This window comes from Epinephelus fuscoguttatus, linkage group LG5, assembly GCF_011397635.1.
Source record: "Epinephelus fuscoguttatus linkage group LG5, E.fuscoguttatus.final_Chr_v1".
NCBI classification, from domain to species: Eukaryota; Metazoa; Chordata; class Actinopteri; order Perciformes; family Serranidae; genus Epinephelus; species Epinephelus fuscoguttatus.
This window is the reverse complement of record NC_064756.1, coordinates 21,823,131-21,841,086: the sequence shown is the minus strand read 5'-3', so window position 1 is coordinate 21,841,086 and position 17,956 is coordinate 21,823,131. Positions and strand designations below refer to the sequence as shown.

The 17,956-nt window shown below is 41.8% G+C and overlaps 1 protein-coding gene across 3 annotated transcripts; it reads left to right on the top strand.

Annotated features, from left to right (window-relative positions):
- Nucleotides 1-222: 222 nt before the first annotated feature.
- Nucleotides 223-15,568, top strand: LOC125888313 (uromodulin-like 1). Of its 3 annotated transcripts, none has more exons than XR_007449319.1 (5): nt 223-10,465; nt 11,342-11,575; nt 12,806-12,962; nt 13,063-13,130; nt 14,157-14,286. XR_007449319.1 is itself a non-coding variant. In XM_049575575.1 (5 exons), exons 1-5 carry the CDS (start codon nt 4,830-4,832, stop codon nt 14,745-14,747), a joined length of 6,348 nt encoding a protein of 2,115 aa, XP_049431532.1. In that variant the 5' UTR covers nt 223-4,829; the 3' UTR covers nt 14,748-15,568. The 3 variants fall into 3 exon arrangements, 2 of the variants coding, with proteins under 2 accessions (XP_049431532.1, XP_049431533.1); XM_049575575.1 differs by lacking the exon at nt 13,063-13,130 and adding an exon at nt 14,557-15,568; XM_049575576.1 differs by lacking the exon at nt 13,063-13,130 and adding an exon at nt 14,557-15,568 and having other exon boundaries at nt 10,334-11,575.
- The last annotated feature ends 2,388 nt before the right edge of the window (nt 15,569-17,956 follow it).

Below are 17,956 nucleotides of genomic sequence, written 5' to 3'. Positions count from 1 at the left end.
CAAACATCGGATTAGTCTAAATGGTGATACAGTGATGTGAAAATGTGTATGTAATGTGTAATGTGTAATATATATGTAATATATATATATATATATATATATATATATATATATATATTTATATATATCTGCTGGTTTTCTACCCGGACTATAGAGAGAATCGCCTTGTTATTTACAAGGCAATTCCCTCTATAGTCCGGCTGGACGGATGAGTCATGGCCTTGTAAAAGATTATGTTTGTTTCTTTTAGTTGGTGAGAATGTGTTGCCGCAAACGCAACAAACATCCACTAACTTTGATGGCGTTTTCTGAGAGCACGACTGAGCCATTTTGTACCGCTACACGTGTTTCTAGTCAGACTATGTTTACAAGCACAAGAGTTCAGCGAGCCACCGAAGGACCGCCCTGCAGATTTACTGTTGGTTCTGCAACGTAGGGAGTTTTTTAAACTCTGAAATTGTATCCGCCCATCTAAACACAAAATCAGGGAGAAACACATCAGTCTTTAGTTAAGCAAAGTGTCTAAAGTCTGACTTGTGAGTCTAGTGTTAAGCACACAGGTGTGAATGACAGAGGAAGTGTATTTAATTGCAATTAAATTTAAGCAGAAATGAATTTCAGGTTCTACAAAGTTTCTGTTCCCTATTAATGACTCCGGGATCACTTAAAGAGTAAAAGGATAACTAATTTTCACCTTGGACCCTATTTTCTTAGCCTGAGTGTCAGACTGAAGCTCCCACAACCTTCAGTCTGACATCGCCGCCATTGAAGCGATTTACAAGGGGGAGGGAATTTGATTTTTTCCCTAACCAATCAGTAGAGATCAACGACTCACCCAGAACCTGACGTCATTAGTATCCATGCCTCGGGGGTGCCGAAAACAAGCGAGCATTGCCCGTTTAAAATGTCTCCGTCGTCGTGCACGCCCATCTGCATCGCCGTTAAATCCAGTTTAGCAGCTTCCTTAATTTGGTCCTCCATTAACGCGAGTAGTGGCGAAATACCTTGATAGCATCGTCAATGTGGTCTGTAGGATCTGTAGCAGTCGCCATTGTTGCTATCCTCACCAGTTACCCACCGGCGTACAGCTTGACATCAGCGTGGCGCTGATTGGCGAATCGTTAGACCCCCGCCGTTCATTGGTCCGTCCAGCATTTGGACGAGATAAATCGCAAATTCATTGAAGTATGCCAGACCAGAGATGCAAGCCTACTCAGTTGAGTGGGCGGGGTCTATGGTCTGGAACCAGGCTACTATTTTCTTATTTTTTGTGTCTAAGTGACTCATTAAGGCAAATTTTTGGTCCAGTACCTTGGTGGCATGGTGGTTAAGTGGTTAACATTGTCACCTCACAGCAAGAGGATTCTTGGTTTGAACCCAGTGTGGGGGAGCCCCTCTGTGTGGAGTTTGCATGTTCTTTTCGTGTCTGCGGGTACTCCAAAGACATTCCAAAAACATGCAGATTAATTGGTGACTCTAAATTGTCCGTAGGTGTGAATGTGAGTGTGAATGGTTGTCTGTCTCTATGTGTCAGCCCTGCCATAGTCTGGTGACCTGTCCAGGGTGTACCCTGCCTCTCGCCCAATGTCAGCTGGGATAGGCTCCAGCCTCCTGCAACCCCCAACAGGATAAGTGGTTACAGAAATTAAAGAATGAATGTCCAGCACCAAGTGATAGTGGTGCAGCCGGCAGCTGTGAAACAGGCTGCAGTGTTATCACTTGGGGCAAATATGCCAGTCAATTTACATCCACTGAAAGTCGTCGTTTTTGCCACTGACAGGCTCTGATTGTTATTGTGACATTATGAAGCAGATCCCTACAGGGACAGACTTTTTTTGTTAAACAGAATGATCCTTTTTGTTTAACCAGAAACAGCCCTGAAATTGCTATCACCAGTCCCACCAACCTGCATTTAAACAAACAGTAATTTTATCATTGTAAAACACACTTTATTCAGAGATGACAGAAACAAAGCAAAACTCGAAAAACCTTCTTGGTTATTTCAATTTTCCCAACAATTGTAAGCGCTGGTTTGATTAAAATAAACCTTAAATTCACCCAAATGTAAAAATGTGCTCTCTCTAAGCATGTTAAAATGACATTGTATTTAAAAAGATTTAAAAAGGATCTTACTCTTTTACAAAAGTATTGACCTCTGATCTTTTCTATAATGTTGTCAGACACATAATGACAATCTGAGCCTGTCAGTGACAAAAATGAGCATGTTTAGTGGACGTAAATTGGCAGTGCACGATCATCCGCAGTGATTACACTGCAGTCTGTTTTGCCACTGCTGGCTGCAGCCCTGTCATTCAATACTGGACCAGTTTCAAAAATAGTTGTTCTTATTAGTGACTTAGACACACAAACATAGGGGAATAGGTTTCAGGTTGAAGTTACCCTTCAAAGAACAGATGAGAAGGTGTATCCTAATTATTTAGCAATGATGTCAGTAACGTTCACACCAATGGTTTATCAATATCATACTAACATCATAAATGAATAAATCAAACAGAGGCGTTATCCAATATAGATTTACTGCTCCTAACATCTTTCTACCTGTTGGCTACGAGGTACCTGCAGTGGCTGTTAAAGGAACGGTTTCTGAGAAATTTAATCCATGTATAAATGAACTGCAGAGGACAAAAGCTCCCTGTAAGGGATCACACCATCTGTGTGTGTCTGCAAACTACTGATACCTTCTGCTCAGTTGGATTAAACAGTAATAAGAGCACTTATTCACTGGGGCTTGAGTGATTGTAAACAAGACCGAACAGAAATGGGGAGGCTTTACTGTTTCACAGTAGGATTTTTCCTGCTTTCAGGTATGTGCTCATTTTTTGTGTTTATTGTTTTAGGTACAGCACACTACTGGTAAATATTTGATTCACATGATAGATAGATAGATAGATAGATAGATAGATAGATAGATAGATAGATAGATAGATAGATAGATTTCTGGAATTTTTTAATATTTCTCAGTCTGTTATGAAGTACACAACCCTGCAGATAAATGTTGTATTTATCTGCAGTGACACAAAGTGCTGAGGACATTTTTCTGAATTCTCTTTGATTTCTTTTTCACTTGCATCTTAAAGTTAAAATAGTTTAATAGCTATCATGTTCACTTCAAAAGTAAGGCATGCAAGCAGAAATATTTCCAACAAATTTCTACTAATTTTGTGTGATGTCAAAAGAACAGAAATAAACAGCTCCACTAAGTGACAGAGTAAATCTAAGTCTTCTTCCCAGTGTGGCAGACTACTACCTTGTCTCTTTAGTATGTAACATAAAGAAAAAACTAACCGCATACTGCTCTGTTATTATAATTGGTTTCTTTTGCCTACCACGCTGTCTTTGATCATTTCTTTTATGTTTTAATATCCTGTACATTACAGGTGTTGTCATCATCTAAAGTGATAACTGACATGATGAGACGTGAAATCACCTTCGCAGATTCATTTAAGTGGCAAACCGAAACCGTAAAAACATCTGACTTAAACATTTTATATCTCAGCCATCAGTCACACACTAAGGGGTGTCAACATCATTAACTTTCCCCCCTCGACTTTGTATCTGCCACAACAGGGTTCAAATTATTACAGGAACCCTGTGGAGGCTTGAATGTAAAGCATCAATTTTGCTTGCGTTTAACTGACTGTCAGAGACATTACAGGGAACATTTGCAAAATGTTTATGCAAATACAACATTGATTATTGGTGCATCACTGAATTACTGTGCTTCCGCCCCCCAACAGCACATGTTGAGTCTGGGGGTGCGTTATATTTGGTACAAATAAATAACAACCAGCACTGATAACTATTTTTTGTCTCCATCATATTGTTACTCCTATCTGCAAATAGACTGTACTTTTTGTACTGTGGCTGAAATGCTTGATGCAAATACAGACATCTAAAAATAGTGCCTAATTAGTAAGCATCCTAATTTATCAGCTAACAACGCTCTTTCCAAGTTTCCACAATCACTGACAGAGATGAGCACAAATTAAGTGCCGGCAAGACTGCTCCCTTCCATCACCACAACAGTGTTAGAAATGCATCCGGTCTCTTTAATGTGAGTTTGTGGAGTAACCTGACTCTTATTTGTGTTGAATTTTAATTGACCTCCTGATAAACTGTTTATTTGGGATAATAACCTCCCATCCCCCACATTCTCAGTCTTGCAATACAGCAAACAGCAAGAGCAATCTGGCAATCCTTTTATAATACTGTGACTAATGTGAGTAAATATCTGAAATAGTGCAGAATTTTAATTTGAATGAACTCTTGAAATGTAGTAAATGTGACAGTGCAGCATGGATCTAATGAATCTCAGTTGTGCTCTATGCTACATGATCATTTTGGAAAGGACAGCTTGTGGGGAAGAAATCTGAGTGACATGATGTTTTTTCTTTGTAGTCCAGGCAGAAAAAGAAGATTTTCAAGGTTACCACGCAGAACAAACAAAAGGCACAACTGTCACAAAAGATCTGCTTTTGAAAGAGGAAAACACAATTGGTCAGGGCATAGAAGCAGTACCTACAGAGAATACACATCATCACACTGCAGTGGCAGTGGCTGCCAAGTTTCCAGAGGCGGTCTTGTTTGACACCAGACCAACGCCATCATATGAGAGAACACAAATCACAAAAGCATCAGATATATTTGGCTCAGTGAGCAGTTTTGTTTCCAGAAATGGGCAAACCTCTCTCACATCAACACGAGATAATCCATCAGCCACGAGGTTTCACAATGAATCAGAACCCCCATTGATTTCTGATTATGACAAAATCGTTTACTCTTCTACACGAGCTGCATTTGAATCAAAGATGAATGGGACCTTCGAGCCAGGGGTCTATTTGTCCACAGATGCAGTGAAAGCGTCCCTTTGGCTTCACACTCTGCTTGATAACAGGAATCAGAGAAACACTGACTCTATTACTCTCACATCTGCTGACAGAGGGCCGGGAGTTCCAATCCTATCTGCATCTCATCCTCGTGTAATTGATAACCTGGCTGTGCTGCGTAATAACAATGATGACAAACGATCTCAAGACAAGGATAATAAGGGGATTTCAAACCTGGATAGAAACGGGTATCCGCTCAGTACTGTGCAATCCATTTTCCAAAGCAATACAGCAGAAGATTCAGTGAGAGGAAACACTGTGACAAACTTGTGTTTGACCTGCCAGAGAGATCGAAGAGAAGTGTCCACTGAGAAATCTGTGACTCTGCCTGCACTGTCACCTGATGGCTCCTCAGACTCTCCTCGTATAGAGGGGCTCACTTTCGATTTCAGTCAATTTACAACCTCATTACCCAGTTTACATCAGCAGTCGGTAGGAGAACAACAAGAAGAAATGCTGAACAAAGACATCATTCAGAAAAGCATTACCAAGCACTTCAGTTCTGAAGTGAGGGAACAACCAGTTTACAACCTGACTTTTCTCCCTTCACCCCCCAATAAAACTGTGAATCATGGTCAAAACATTTTCAATAACTCCCAAATCAAATCTTTTCTCTCAGATACTGAAACAGATGCGTTTGACACATTATCTCTTGCTGAGATGCCATCAGCAACACAACAAAACACCTTGAAACAATTGAGGCTGATTTCAACAACCGCAGAGTTTTATCGCTCATCAAAGTCAGACTATACTCTGGGGAAACAAGAAACGTTCAGAAAAAAGGTGAGCATCTGGGACCCACAGTCAAAACTGACACATTTCAGTAAGCATAACAACACTTCCCACAGTCTCTCAACAAACTTCAAAACTGCATTTGTCCAAAACAAACCTTTGGACTTCAAAAGCGGGTCAGTAGGCAAACCAGCTGACGTCACTGAAGCTCCACACAGCAGTCAGAAAAGTGTTTTTCCAGAAGGTAGTGATCACAGCACTGCATCACATCCAACTGCAAGAATGAGGTTGATTGAAGCTCGTAGCACAACAGCATCCTTCAGTCTTAGTAGGCCAACCACTTCTGAAGTCAAAAATCCGGAGTCTCACTCTCTGACAGGAAGGGGTGATTCATTGTTCACTGTGTTGAAGAGCCAAACGCCAGCTCAACAAAGCTCCAAGACCAAAGACCCCATATTGACTTTGTTACTAAAGGATTCTGGCATCAAGTTTACATCTGTAACAACAAAGAGACACCTGACAGATGAGCAGGATTCTCAGACAGTTAACAGTGTAAACAGCATTGTTAAACAGTACTTTGTTGATCCCTCAGGGCCAGCGAGTGAACCAGTTGTGAAGGAACCACAAACTCCAACCTTGACAATGACAAAAGTTGTTGTGCCTGTGAAGTTGTTTCTTTCTGAATCAAAACAAGACTTGGATGATGACGTGTCCACTTCAACTCTGACAACAATATCAAGCAAGACATTCTTTGAGAGAATGACAGCGAGCAGACTTTCAGGAAGTCAATCAAAAATCACTCAGGAGAGATTGTTTGATGTTAGCAATGATATCAATGTGGCACCGACACGCCAGTCTTTTCTAAAATATAGCAGAGATTCACTAATAGTCCACAATCTGAAGCCAGGAGATAAAAATGATCAGGTGTTGATGGTAGTTGCAGAAGATGAGGACAAAAAGATAATCAAGTTGGAGGGCGAGCAAGGTGAAGAAATTAAAGAGACAGAAGAGATAGTAAAGTTGCAGGACGAAGGCGAGAGCAGGGATAATGAAAAGTTGGGGAACAAAAGAGAAGAACTATTTAGATCAGATAAGATGGAGAGTGGAAAACAAGAAAAAATAATTAGCACTGGCGCAGAGATAAATCAAAACAGAGAGCGGGAGGAGGTTAAAATGGAAGTGCATGAGGCCGAAACAAGTAGAGAGGGAGGTGGAGGGACCATAGGAGAGGAAGATATAACTTTGAGACAAGAGAAACATGCAAGACATGGGGAAGTTAGAGATGAGGAAGGTGCTGGAAAAGGTGTGACTAAAAAAAATACAAAGAATTTCACAGAGGATCTAGCTGAGAAGCAGAGAGCGCCTTTGACAAAAGAGGGAGCAGAGGCTAGAAGACAGGAAGCAGCAAGCAAGCAAGACACCAAATGTAACAGGGAAACTGGGAGAGAGGACATGACAAATGTTCCCCTTGGACCTACTACTAATTCGAAAGATCTTATGAGAGACAAAGGGCACACTGTTGCAAACCTGTCTTCTTGCCATAGTTTGATTAAACAGTTGAGAGTCCCTGAACACAATGGCATTCATCCCAGTGAACATGTTGCACAAATTGTGGAAATGAAAAATAAGCCATTTTCCTACAAAGTGACAAGCAATCACAGACCACTGCACTCAACTCTGAGATCTCAAAGCCCGAAACTATCAAGAGTGACATCTTTCCCCAAAGAGACAAGCACACGGATTAAACTGTCCACCCATATGTTTACAAAGCACAGCCCTACGTCTTCACTTACCAAAGGAAGTACTCAGGTCAAAGTTGTTGAGGCTCCATTTTCTGTGACTGCCATACCAAAACTGGCCCCAAAACTCTCTCTGGTGTTTGGAATTAGCACCTCAAAGATCAGCGATGCACTGAAGCCGACAAGTTCCCTGCACAGCAGTGCATCTAAATCAACTGTACTAAAAAGTAATATGCTGCCACCCACCACCCCACGATTGGCAATCACGGCAGAGCTCCTCAGAGCCAAGCCCCACATTACAGTAAATAGCTCTACTCTCAGTCTATCAATTCTTTACAGCATCTCAGATCATAGGAATAAATTCAGTACTTTGGATTCAGAGGCAAATTCACTTTTACAGAATCTGAATGAGAGCGAGCGTGTATACATTATGCCAGCACGTGTATCTGAATCCAATGTCAAGGACCCTTTAACCTCTGTGATGATTGAGAAAGTAAATACATCCACTTCAATGAATTCCACACCAACCCAGCGGATGTATAATGACTCATCTGCCAAGCCACCCACAGCCAAAGCCTTATCATCTGTGGCCCACACCTCCATAGACCTGCCTCACCAAAGGCAATCTGCCCCTCAGACAAATCAGCCCGCCTCCTCCGCCTTTGGCATGACTTCAGGCCAGCCACGCTCATTTAAACTGTCAGCGCAGACAGCCCACTCAGATGCTTTGCATGGTCCTGTTGATGATAACGAGCAGAGATCTGTGCAGACCCTAATGGCATCGATGAGCCCTAAAGCGGAGAACAATCAATTTCCTCTCAGCAGCATGTCACTGCTGCCAAATCTCATGCTGTTTGGAGATGACAGTTTACCTGGCACCTATACCCTGACAGGACTAACAAGATCAGCCTCTGACAAAGAGATACTGAGGGCCAACTCCGATGCAGGATATGCAAATAGTGAAAGTGGCCATGCTGAGATCTTGTTAGGAACTGCTGAGGAGACAAATCAAACTGAGAATGGCAGCATGCAAAATATGGTGACCTCGGGAGTAAAACATTCATATGTAGTCACAAAGCAAATGTCAGAGAGCAGAGATGAAATGAGCGGGTTCCCTTTAAAAGAACAAACCACTGGCAAGGGTGAACGCTATGCTAGTAACACTGAGGGATTCAACTCTTTGTCTGCTGAGAAACTTGCAGTATTAAGCACTAATGAGGACAAACACAATGACCTGTTCAGTGTAGATGGCAATGATGTTTCAAACAAGACAGTGAAAGCTACCCTTGACAGTAATCATTCTCAGTTAGGAGGTTATAAAAAAACAAGTGCTCAGCTTATCATGCTTGCAATTCAGACCACCCACAAGATGGAGGAGGCAATAAATGAGGATTTTTGGTCTGTTACAAATGATTCTGCTGTCCCTGTGCTTGACACAAATGATCCAACTGGCACCACTGCATTTGTCGAGTCAGATAGTCTGCCAGAAATACCCCAAATTCAGGCTAATGATGTGACTAACAATGCTATTTCTGATATAGAGCATCACACAGCAAAAACAATTGAAAAGCAGCATGATCCCTCCACACCACAAGACACTGCAGGTAACAGCGCTGTCTCTCTTCCACAAATCCATTCTGAAAATGACCTTAAGGTCCCTATTATAACCACACAGCAGATTGCTGACCACATAATGAATGTTACTTCCGAAATTCAAATAACCACAACTAAAACCAATGATTTTGTGTCACTTGGACCAACTGCCAGCGTAAGCAGTCTTATTGTCTCCAGAGAAGTTCATGAATCAGCACAGACTATTCCTAAGAGTGTGCAAGTTGTTATTGAGAGATCATCTCAGGTTGCACATACTGACCTTATGGTACAGCCCAATAGTTATATTGGGCCTTTGCCCCTGAGGGAGCCTCTCATAACCGGCAATACTGGCAAACTCATGCCTGCTGTGAAAAGAAGAAACACAACAGAGCGTGAAATTTCTGTAAGAGCAATAGAACCGAGCCAGCATGCCCAACCTGGTATGATTGCAATAACACGTGCTATCAAGGACCCGGCACAGAGCATCCAAACAGGTTTGTTAAAAGCTGCCCACAGAGATGGAGGGATATATAACACAACATCTACTTTGGCTGAAAAATTTGAATCTTCACCATTTGATGAGATCAAAGCATTGACAACAAAGAGCGCTTCTGAAGCTGAACACCCTCCACATGAGAAGACTCCTACAGTACTGGTCAGAGGAGAACAACAAGAGCTGCATGCATTACCTGAAAAGACCTCAATAAGTCAAAGAATACTTTGGGCTGTGACTGATTCTGCAAAACCCACAGGGATCACACCTAGAGAGAATAAAACCAGCTGTAGGAGAACTGGCTGCGCTAACTCAGGCGTGACAAGTGAAACAACAATTGGAGCAGGCGAGATTGATCATACCGCTCTAGAGAAAATGTATAAAACGAAGGCCGGAAACACAGAGGGAGATCGTTTTAATGCGGCACACGCTCCTGTCACAAAACTAGGAAATGGCAGCTGTGGCACTGACTGCCGTGTACCTGAAGAAGCCACACCACAGGCCATCTACCACGACTATGCAGCTCTTTCACCAGCCACCAGTAAATCTGATGACCACGCCACTGTTGATGAGAGTACGCCACAAAATGCCAAGAGTATGACAAATGAAACTTCAACAAGAACAGAAACGGATCATTTAGAGAGACATGAGGAACTTGAGCAGGCTCAGATTGTAGAAAAAACAACACACCCTCACAGACAGACCTCTAAAGCCCAGGAGGCAGTGGCAACAGAGGTCACACTATCTGAACCTGCACCAACTACTGTGCAGACCACAGAAAAGACAACTGAGCGGATACTGCTTGCTGAAAAACATATAAAAACTCAATTAAATAGAGGAGCAGCCAAAGCTGAGATATTCGAGGCACAAAATGCCACCAGGTCAGCACGTGCTGTGGCAGTACAGGAGTCGGGGCGCAGGCTGTTACTGCTGGAGCCACAGTCTGAGTCAGAGCTGCTGAAACACAGGAGACGGACCTCACCTCATCTGTATCTCTCTGGGTAATCTTATTGTATAACCCTATTATTCTAGCGTTATCTATTAATCATGCATTAAATTAAAGAAGCATGCTGGTGATTTGGCATGAGTTATGCTATTAAGTAGATAATCCATCAGAGAGAACTGCTTTATACTTTCCCTAAATTAATATTGTCACATGGTAATGCAGTTATGAGCAGGTACAGTTCTGAAAATGCTTCCTGATGATGCATTTAGGCCACTCCAAAATCCAATTTTTTGGAGTCTGCAAAGCATTGCAGTTATGAGATATGGTGCTGGAGGATCAATCCTAGAAGAGAGACAATAAGCAAACACGGATGAGGTGACACACAGTCGAAAAATATGGGACTTTGGTCATGACTAAAGACTAAAGACCTCCAAAAATGAATAACATCCCCATCAGCCCCAAGTGTACTTTGTGTTATTACTAATTAGAAAATGTTAGCATGCCGACATTAGCATTTAGCTCAAAGCACCACTGTGCATATGTGCAGCCTCACAGAGCCGACTGTTTACTTTGGATATGATGTTTGGCAGCTATTCTTTATTGTCAGATGTCAGAGCGTCCTCAAATGCACCAAGACTGAATAGGAAGGCAGTTTTCAAAACAGTACCTGCTCAACCTTGACAAAAGATGCAAGCAGTGAAATTGTTTACCGTGATGGATTAAGAGTCTCTAGCAAATTACAGTTGATTTTTGCTGCACAGCAAAATAGATGGAAACAAATTGCTGCCTGGGAGATATGAAATCAATCTCAGAACTTTAAAATTTGACTGAAACATGTTCTTGCCAGCAGTTATATAACATGTGCAATTTGTAGTAAAATTACTAGAATGGTTTTATCACTCAGTTTCCCTTTACAAATCGCCATTGCCAGTGTAACAGAAGTTTCAGATGACCTGTGTGGCAGTGGGAACTACACAGCAGAGATGAGTCTGAACCTGGGAAGAGGTGTAGAGCCTGGTGATGCTGTGCCTGCCCTGGGGAACCTCAGAGTGGTTATCAACCTGAAGACAAATAACAGTCGGATAAACCTCGGGGTCACCTCCTGTTGCTTGTCCCCGACCACTAAGCCTGACCTCATCAACTCCACCTGCTGCCTTTTCTCCAGGTACACAAGAAAGTATGAAATAAAGTGACTGGTAAGAGGTTTTCTTTTTCATGTTAAGAGGGGTAGAGTTTGCTGTGTTGTTCATTTCAGTGTGTGAAAGGCTTAATTCAGGCAAAGTAATAGGAGAAAGAGCAGTTCAGAAAATGTGTACTATAAAAACTAAATATAGATGAGCAGAGGCAGCAACTACAGGATGTACACAGTGGGAAATTTACAGTACATTTACTGATTTATGAGCAGCCATCTGGACTGCATATCATGAAAAGAAATGCAAGCACTCAGTCTTTTATTGTAGGCTTTTTATTTCATATGCAGCCTTATATGGTAGAAATGGGACTGAGGTTCTCAAAATAAATAGTCGCAACCTGACTTTTGCTTTTTCTAAACATATATTAGAAAGACATCCATGAATAATGCAACTTTTCAACCTCCATAAAAGCCTTAACACATCCTGGCTCAACTGCCATTGCTCACAAACGTATTTACTAGAGAAACAGTTGTTGTAATTCATATCAATCCAGTGAGTTGCAGATTCATTTTTAAAAGCTGAATACTCTCTGCTCAGTAAACAGACGACTGCCAAAGGTTGATGGCGTTATCTCTCCGAGCCAGCATCACTCTGATAGATAGAAATTCAGCACGGTCCTGCACACTCAGAGAGGGAGCAGTGTAAACGCACAACCTCTAAAATATATCAGACTGTGAAAAGGCTGGCTGTTTGAGTTTTACTGTGTATCTGAACACAACACTTGTTTAAAAGGTGGGAACACCTGGGACAAATCTTTTTAATATGTATGTCTGTGAGGTGGAATGAAAGAGACGAGAAAACGCTCAACGTCACCCTGAAATCGTAAAAGTAAACTGGCAGAACATCAGCATACTGGTGAATAGATTCTCGATGATGATCCTTTACATTATGCACAGTGAGCAATGATACTAATCTGACAGCAACATTAAATAAAAGCTGACCTTTACCTAACATGACTTCTTTCTCTTAAGCCTCCAACTCAATTCAATATAAGAGATTAATGGCACGCTACTTTTTTCCCTGTTGTCGTTGTTATTGATGAATACAGCTTTAACGGCTTTAGGCAGCTGTACTGTATGGAGACTTTTTTCTCCTACAGGATAGTCTCAGTTTTACCATTTTTGCTTAGAAATTTCACTATTTCTTTCAAGGCAAACATGACTGTGCTAAGGTTATACTGTGTGTTCTTTTTGGTGCCTCAGGTTAGCAGCAGAGCCAGCGGGGATCACGCTGCTGCCCAGTGCCCTGTCAACCAGTGCCAGCTTCACCATCAGTCTCTTCCAAATGATTAATTACTCAGTAGTGTACCTACACTGTGATCTCAGTGTCTGCCTGAGAAACCGCTCTGACTGTGAAAGGGTAAGACTGCAGTGGGTGTAATAAATGCGAGAGCATGAGAGAATGAGCGGCTGAGAGTGATTTAAATTTAGTGACACGGGGTGTGACACTGTGAAAACAGGGAGGCAGATGAGGAGCGAGCAGGCTGATGTAAATGAGCTGGGGAGAGGAGCAAGAAGGGAGACCAAGGTGAGTGAGGGACTGGGGAGAAGGTAAATGAGGACATGGCTGAATATGATAGGAAAACTAGGAGAGGAAGGATTATTTGCGAGCAAGAATTACAAGTGAAAGGGAAGGGTGTTGTGTGATTGAAAGATCCTGCCATAGGTGCAGGACCGCTTTCTAAATGTGACAAGTATACTGAGTGACTGAGACTGAGTCTGACAGGCAAAGACACGCAACCTAAAACATCTGTCATGTCATTATGCACTCCGAGGGTCAGATAAGGTCTTTGCAAAGTTATAGAACACACTGGCAGAGCAGCAAAGGACGCCGTCTCCTGCTGTTGTGAGAACAAGGTCTCTGATTTAATGGGAAAACTGAATCATCTGACAAGTACCCGTTAGAGGGCAGAGGTGAAACAGAGGGTAAACTCAGGAGACTCATTTTGATGTCTGCCTTTGTGGAGCACGTCTACAGCTCTCTTATGATGTGTCTAGTGTCTCCTTGTGTTTTCTTGTATTGTAAAGCCTCTCTGTTTTTGCCGTGTGTAATGGTAAGTTTAAATTCGTAGTAGGTGTTTGCATTGGTGTTCACGTTCTTCCACATAATGTGCAACTTCTTTTGTGTGCATCTTTTGATCATTTGTCCCCTTTGCTCTTGGATATGGTGTTTCTTTCTTGGCACTTGATGTCAGGCTACATATTTTTTCTTGACACATTAAAAGCTATACAATAAAAGTGTACTGCCGTGTTTGAACTACTCCAGCTCAGAGTGGGCCCGTTTAGATTAAAAGAAAGAGTGTTGCTTTCAAGTGAGATCCTACTTCTAGATCCTTGTTTGAAATAGATGTTTCCACTGCTGCCCTTTTATACAAATAAAAAGGATACCACACAGGAAAACAATGTTTAGACATACTTATCATAGAGGTATTATTTCAACGACTATTTCTGTGCATTGTCCTTGCTATTTCTGATGATAAACAGGAACACCATCCGTCTTCCAAAAACAGTTAATCACCTGTTAGCCACTCACGTTTCCCTTGTCTTTTTATAGCAATGCCTCCAGCAGAGGAGTGCATTTCCCTCAGAGGATCCAGAGGCTGTTGTCACCAATCTCAGGAATCGCATATCCTTCGGTCCCATGTTGAAAGAAGTTAAGAATTCGACCTCCTTGGAGGAGATAGGTAATTATTTGCTGTGCCTTAAAACACAAATAATCAATCTGAGATAACAGAGCGCACACGGGAGATGCTGCAAGACAGGAAATGAGCGATGACCATGCCATTTATCTTTAGCATGTGACGAGATGAGACATGTAAGTGTCTCTTTGTGTGTCCTTGGGTTTATCATGGGAAGCAATACTCTAGTGTGCAAAACAACACACTTTTGTAATAGTGCACAAACAAGTCATGGCTGCAGCCTCATGGCCGATGATTTCTCTGTTTGACTTTCAGACCCCCCAGAGCTGGACCTGGTTCTGGTCATCGTCAGCCTGGTGGTTGGCTCCTCTCTTGTCACAGTGACGCTGCTGCTGGTGTGGCTGGCCTACCGTCGCCGTGCAATCTGGCTGCTCCACTCTGCAGCTCCGCCACGAGCCTGCTGCGGCTGCCTGCACCCAGGAGGAGGTGACCTGGTCCTACCGTGACCAAGGAGGATCCACTGCCAATTACACTGATCATGTCCCCACCAAAATAGCTGCCGACAATTGCATTAGTCAACAGACAGTGGAGCAGTCAATCGTATTAACCGTAGAGCAGAGGCGGACAGTCGCATCAGCCGGTACAGGCCAGACTAGATGATGAGGTGCAATCCAATTCACACCTCCTCTCATAGGTGACACAGCTGTTGCAGTTGAATTCACTCTTAGCCATTGACAGTCTATTATCATTCACTGAAAATAAACACCATCCTAAAATAGAAAAGCTGCTCTGATCCCTTTATTTTCCCTCAGTGGCAACAAATCGATACACTTTGTCTCCCACTTTGAGATTGATAGCTCGTTAATACTGGTTTAATATAATGTATGCATTCGTGGCTTGACAGTTATATTGAGCCGCTGTGATCGACTGTTTAGGGAGAATGTCTCCCATCGGGTTAGGAAAATTCAGGCGCATCTATTATCACAAGAGAATGTACATAAACCCCCTGCAATGGTGGCTATCTATTTAAATGTCCAATCAAAATGACAAATCATATTGCATCAGTATGTCATAATATGATTTGGCAAGCAATGTAACTTGATCATTAATCATTGTCCACCATTTAATAACTGAATGAATATATAGATATAGCAGTTCTCTTGGGAGGAATTCTTGATCATTACTAACTTTGACTTTAATCCATGCTCTGTATCTCTGACTTGGATCCTTGAGCAGTGCAATGAAAGTATATATAATGAGAAAAGATGTCTGTTTCTGTTATTTCTCACATCATATACCTTTATCCATTACTACATGTAAGTTATCAGTGAAAGAACATGATTAACTTATGACACTGCCATTCTTCTTCCCTCACTATGTGTGGGCACACAACTATGCAGCAGAGGTTGGATGCAGCAGTTCCTGGTGGCGATTGTGAAACTATGACAACAGTCTCTGACAACAAATTCAGCCATAGTGATAACAAATCAGACAACAATGACATTCTCTTAAAAAGACTTACACTGAAGCTGTTGCAAAAATCAGTTACAAGGAAACTGAGATAAAGAAATATAGACCAAAGGCACCAGTGTTATACATGGTTTAAGAAACCCCGTCCCTTCACACCTTCCCCACGTTAAAGGTTCGAAATTAAGTTCCATGGGAGCAGCAACACATTCATCATTCTAGTAATTAAAGCAGTCTCCAGAAGTAAATCATAACATACATTACATTCGTTAGCCTGACTATCATTTTATTTTTACGTCAAGAAGACAGTATTGATGTTAAATAAAGTTGAATGGAGCAATGAATCAGTGCATGATATACTGACAGAGAAAGCTTGAGTTCTCCTGCTAGCAGTGCATACATATACCAGGATGCATTGCATTTGAGTTTCTGACGCCCACAGCTATTACTTTGTTGGCCAAATAGTGTTAGGTGACAAAAATACTTATTCAGATGGCATCTGCCCTCTTTACCAGTTTATCTTCAGGACCCTGAAGAAGGTCTCCAGCACCCATTTGTCCAAGTGAGGGGTAAAACTTTCACGCATAGTTAATTTACACACACAGGCTCTCTCTGGGTGCTCTAGGTGTCTGTACCAACATCCAATAAAAGCTGTATTGCAGCAGAATGATTCAGGGTTTTTTTTTGCATTGAAGGGCAAGTTTAGCCAAGGCACTAACAGTTGCTGTTTACTCTCAGCAGCTCAGATTCTGCAGGGTCCTCACCACCTATATCCTTTTTCACCATTGCAGCAGCCTCAGCCTCAACCTCAACCTCGGCCTCTCTCTGCTGCATTTCTTCACCTGTATCCTATTGCTCAAATAAATATGGTTGAATATCTGAGCCAGCCAAAACACTATAAAATGCATTTTCGCTGTTGAAAACTAAGCTAGTTTGCAATACAAGCAAAGAGAACAAGAAGTTCTGTTTTTCTAGATCACCCCCCCGCTATGGGAAGGTGAAATCCAACCATAGATTTATAATATGATAGCTAGATACTGGATGCCAAGATGGTATCTCTTCATTGCAATGGAGTTGGTCACCTAGTGCAAACACCAAAAAGAGATTTTAGCTTCCAGGTTTACTTCTGTGGTATGCAGCCCTCTGAATATACACAGTAGTGTTTCTCCTGCTGGCCCCACCCATGAGTTCCTGCTCGGCTTATAGACTTTACAATGTGATGACGTCATGGATTTTTTTTAGTCACTATTCATGGCTCCAGAAGGCTTTACAAATATAAAACCTCCATGGATAAAACAATGATAACAGAAAGAGTCATAACTGACCCTCTTTGCAGTTCGAGGTGTCCTGCCAACAGTTTTACAGACGTGTCTCTTGTAATGTTGGTCTGTGGGGAAAATGCTTTTTGGGCTGCAGGGGATTTTTTTAGCTGCAATACCGCGAGTTTCCACTGGGAAAAAAAATACTGCAAGGCTGAGGAGCGTTCCTGGCGTCCTGAATCCAACCTGTAGTTCTTCCTGCTTCCAACTATGTCACTGTCACATCCAATGATGTCACTGGATGCAGGAGGAACAATAGAACAAGAATTTACTGCTTCAGTTGGCTACACTTACCTTCAACACTGATTGGACATCCACAATAAAGGTGGTGAATTTTGCTTTTAACAAGTTAGTAAAAATGTTATATTTGCAACACATTAACCTATCGTTAGATAGCTAACATAATGGCTAGCTTGGTTAGCAGTAAAGTCATCTTCTAATCTATAGCACTGTGCTAGTAGATAAGATAAGATGCCTTTATTGTCACTATATACAGTGATAGAGTGAAACTTCAAGTGCCCTCACAGTGCCATTTAAAACTTTACATACATTATGTGAATTCATACATACTCACCCATACACACCCCTACTCATACAACAACTAACACAAGATAAAATAAAATATATATGAAATTGCACTGATGCATGACAGTAATTCCACAGACCCGATGTATAAAATATATAAATAAGTAATAAATAAATATTGCACGTGTTGAGGATTGTGGGATGGGTTACAGAATTACTGAGTGATTATTTTGTTTATTGAGAGATTGGATGGCTCTGGGGAAAAAACTGTTTAAAAGTCTGTTGGTGTGCGACCTGATTGACCTGTACCTCCTCCCTGAAGGCAGAAGGTCAAAGAGGTGATGGCCGGGGTGAGAACTGTCTTCAGTGATCCTTTTTGCTCTGGAGAGGTATCGGGAGCCAAC

Excerpts from the sequence above, each read along its gene's own strand:
- LOC125888313 (XM_049575575.1), top strand. The coding sequence starts at position 4,830 with ATGAATGGGACCTTCGAGCCAGGGGTCTATTTGTCCACAGATGCAGTG. Across the intron at positions 11,576-12,805 it reads ACCTGCTGCCTTTTCTCCAG|GTTAGCAGCAGAGCCAGCGG; the intron begins GTACACAAGAAA and ends TTGGTGCCTCAG. Across the intron at positions 14,287-14,556 it reads GACCTCCTTGGAGGAGATAG|ACCCCCCAGAGCTGGACCTG; the intron begins GTAATTATTTGC and ends TTTGACTTTCAG.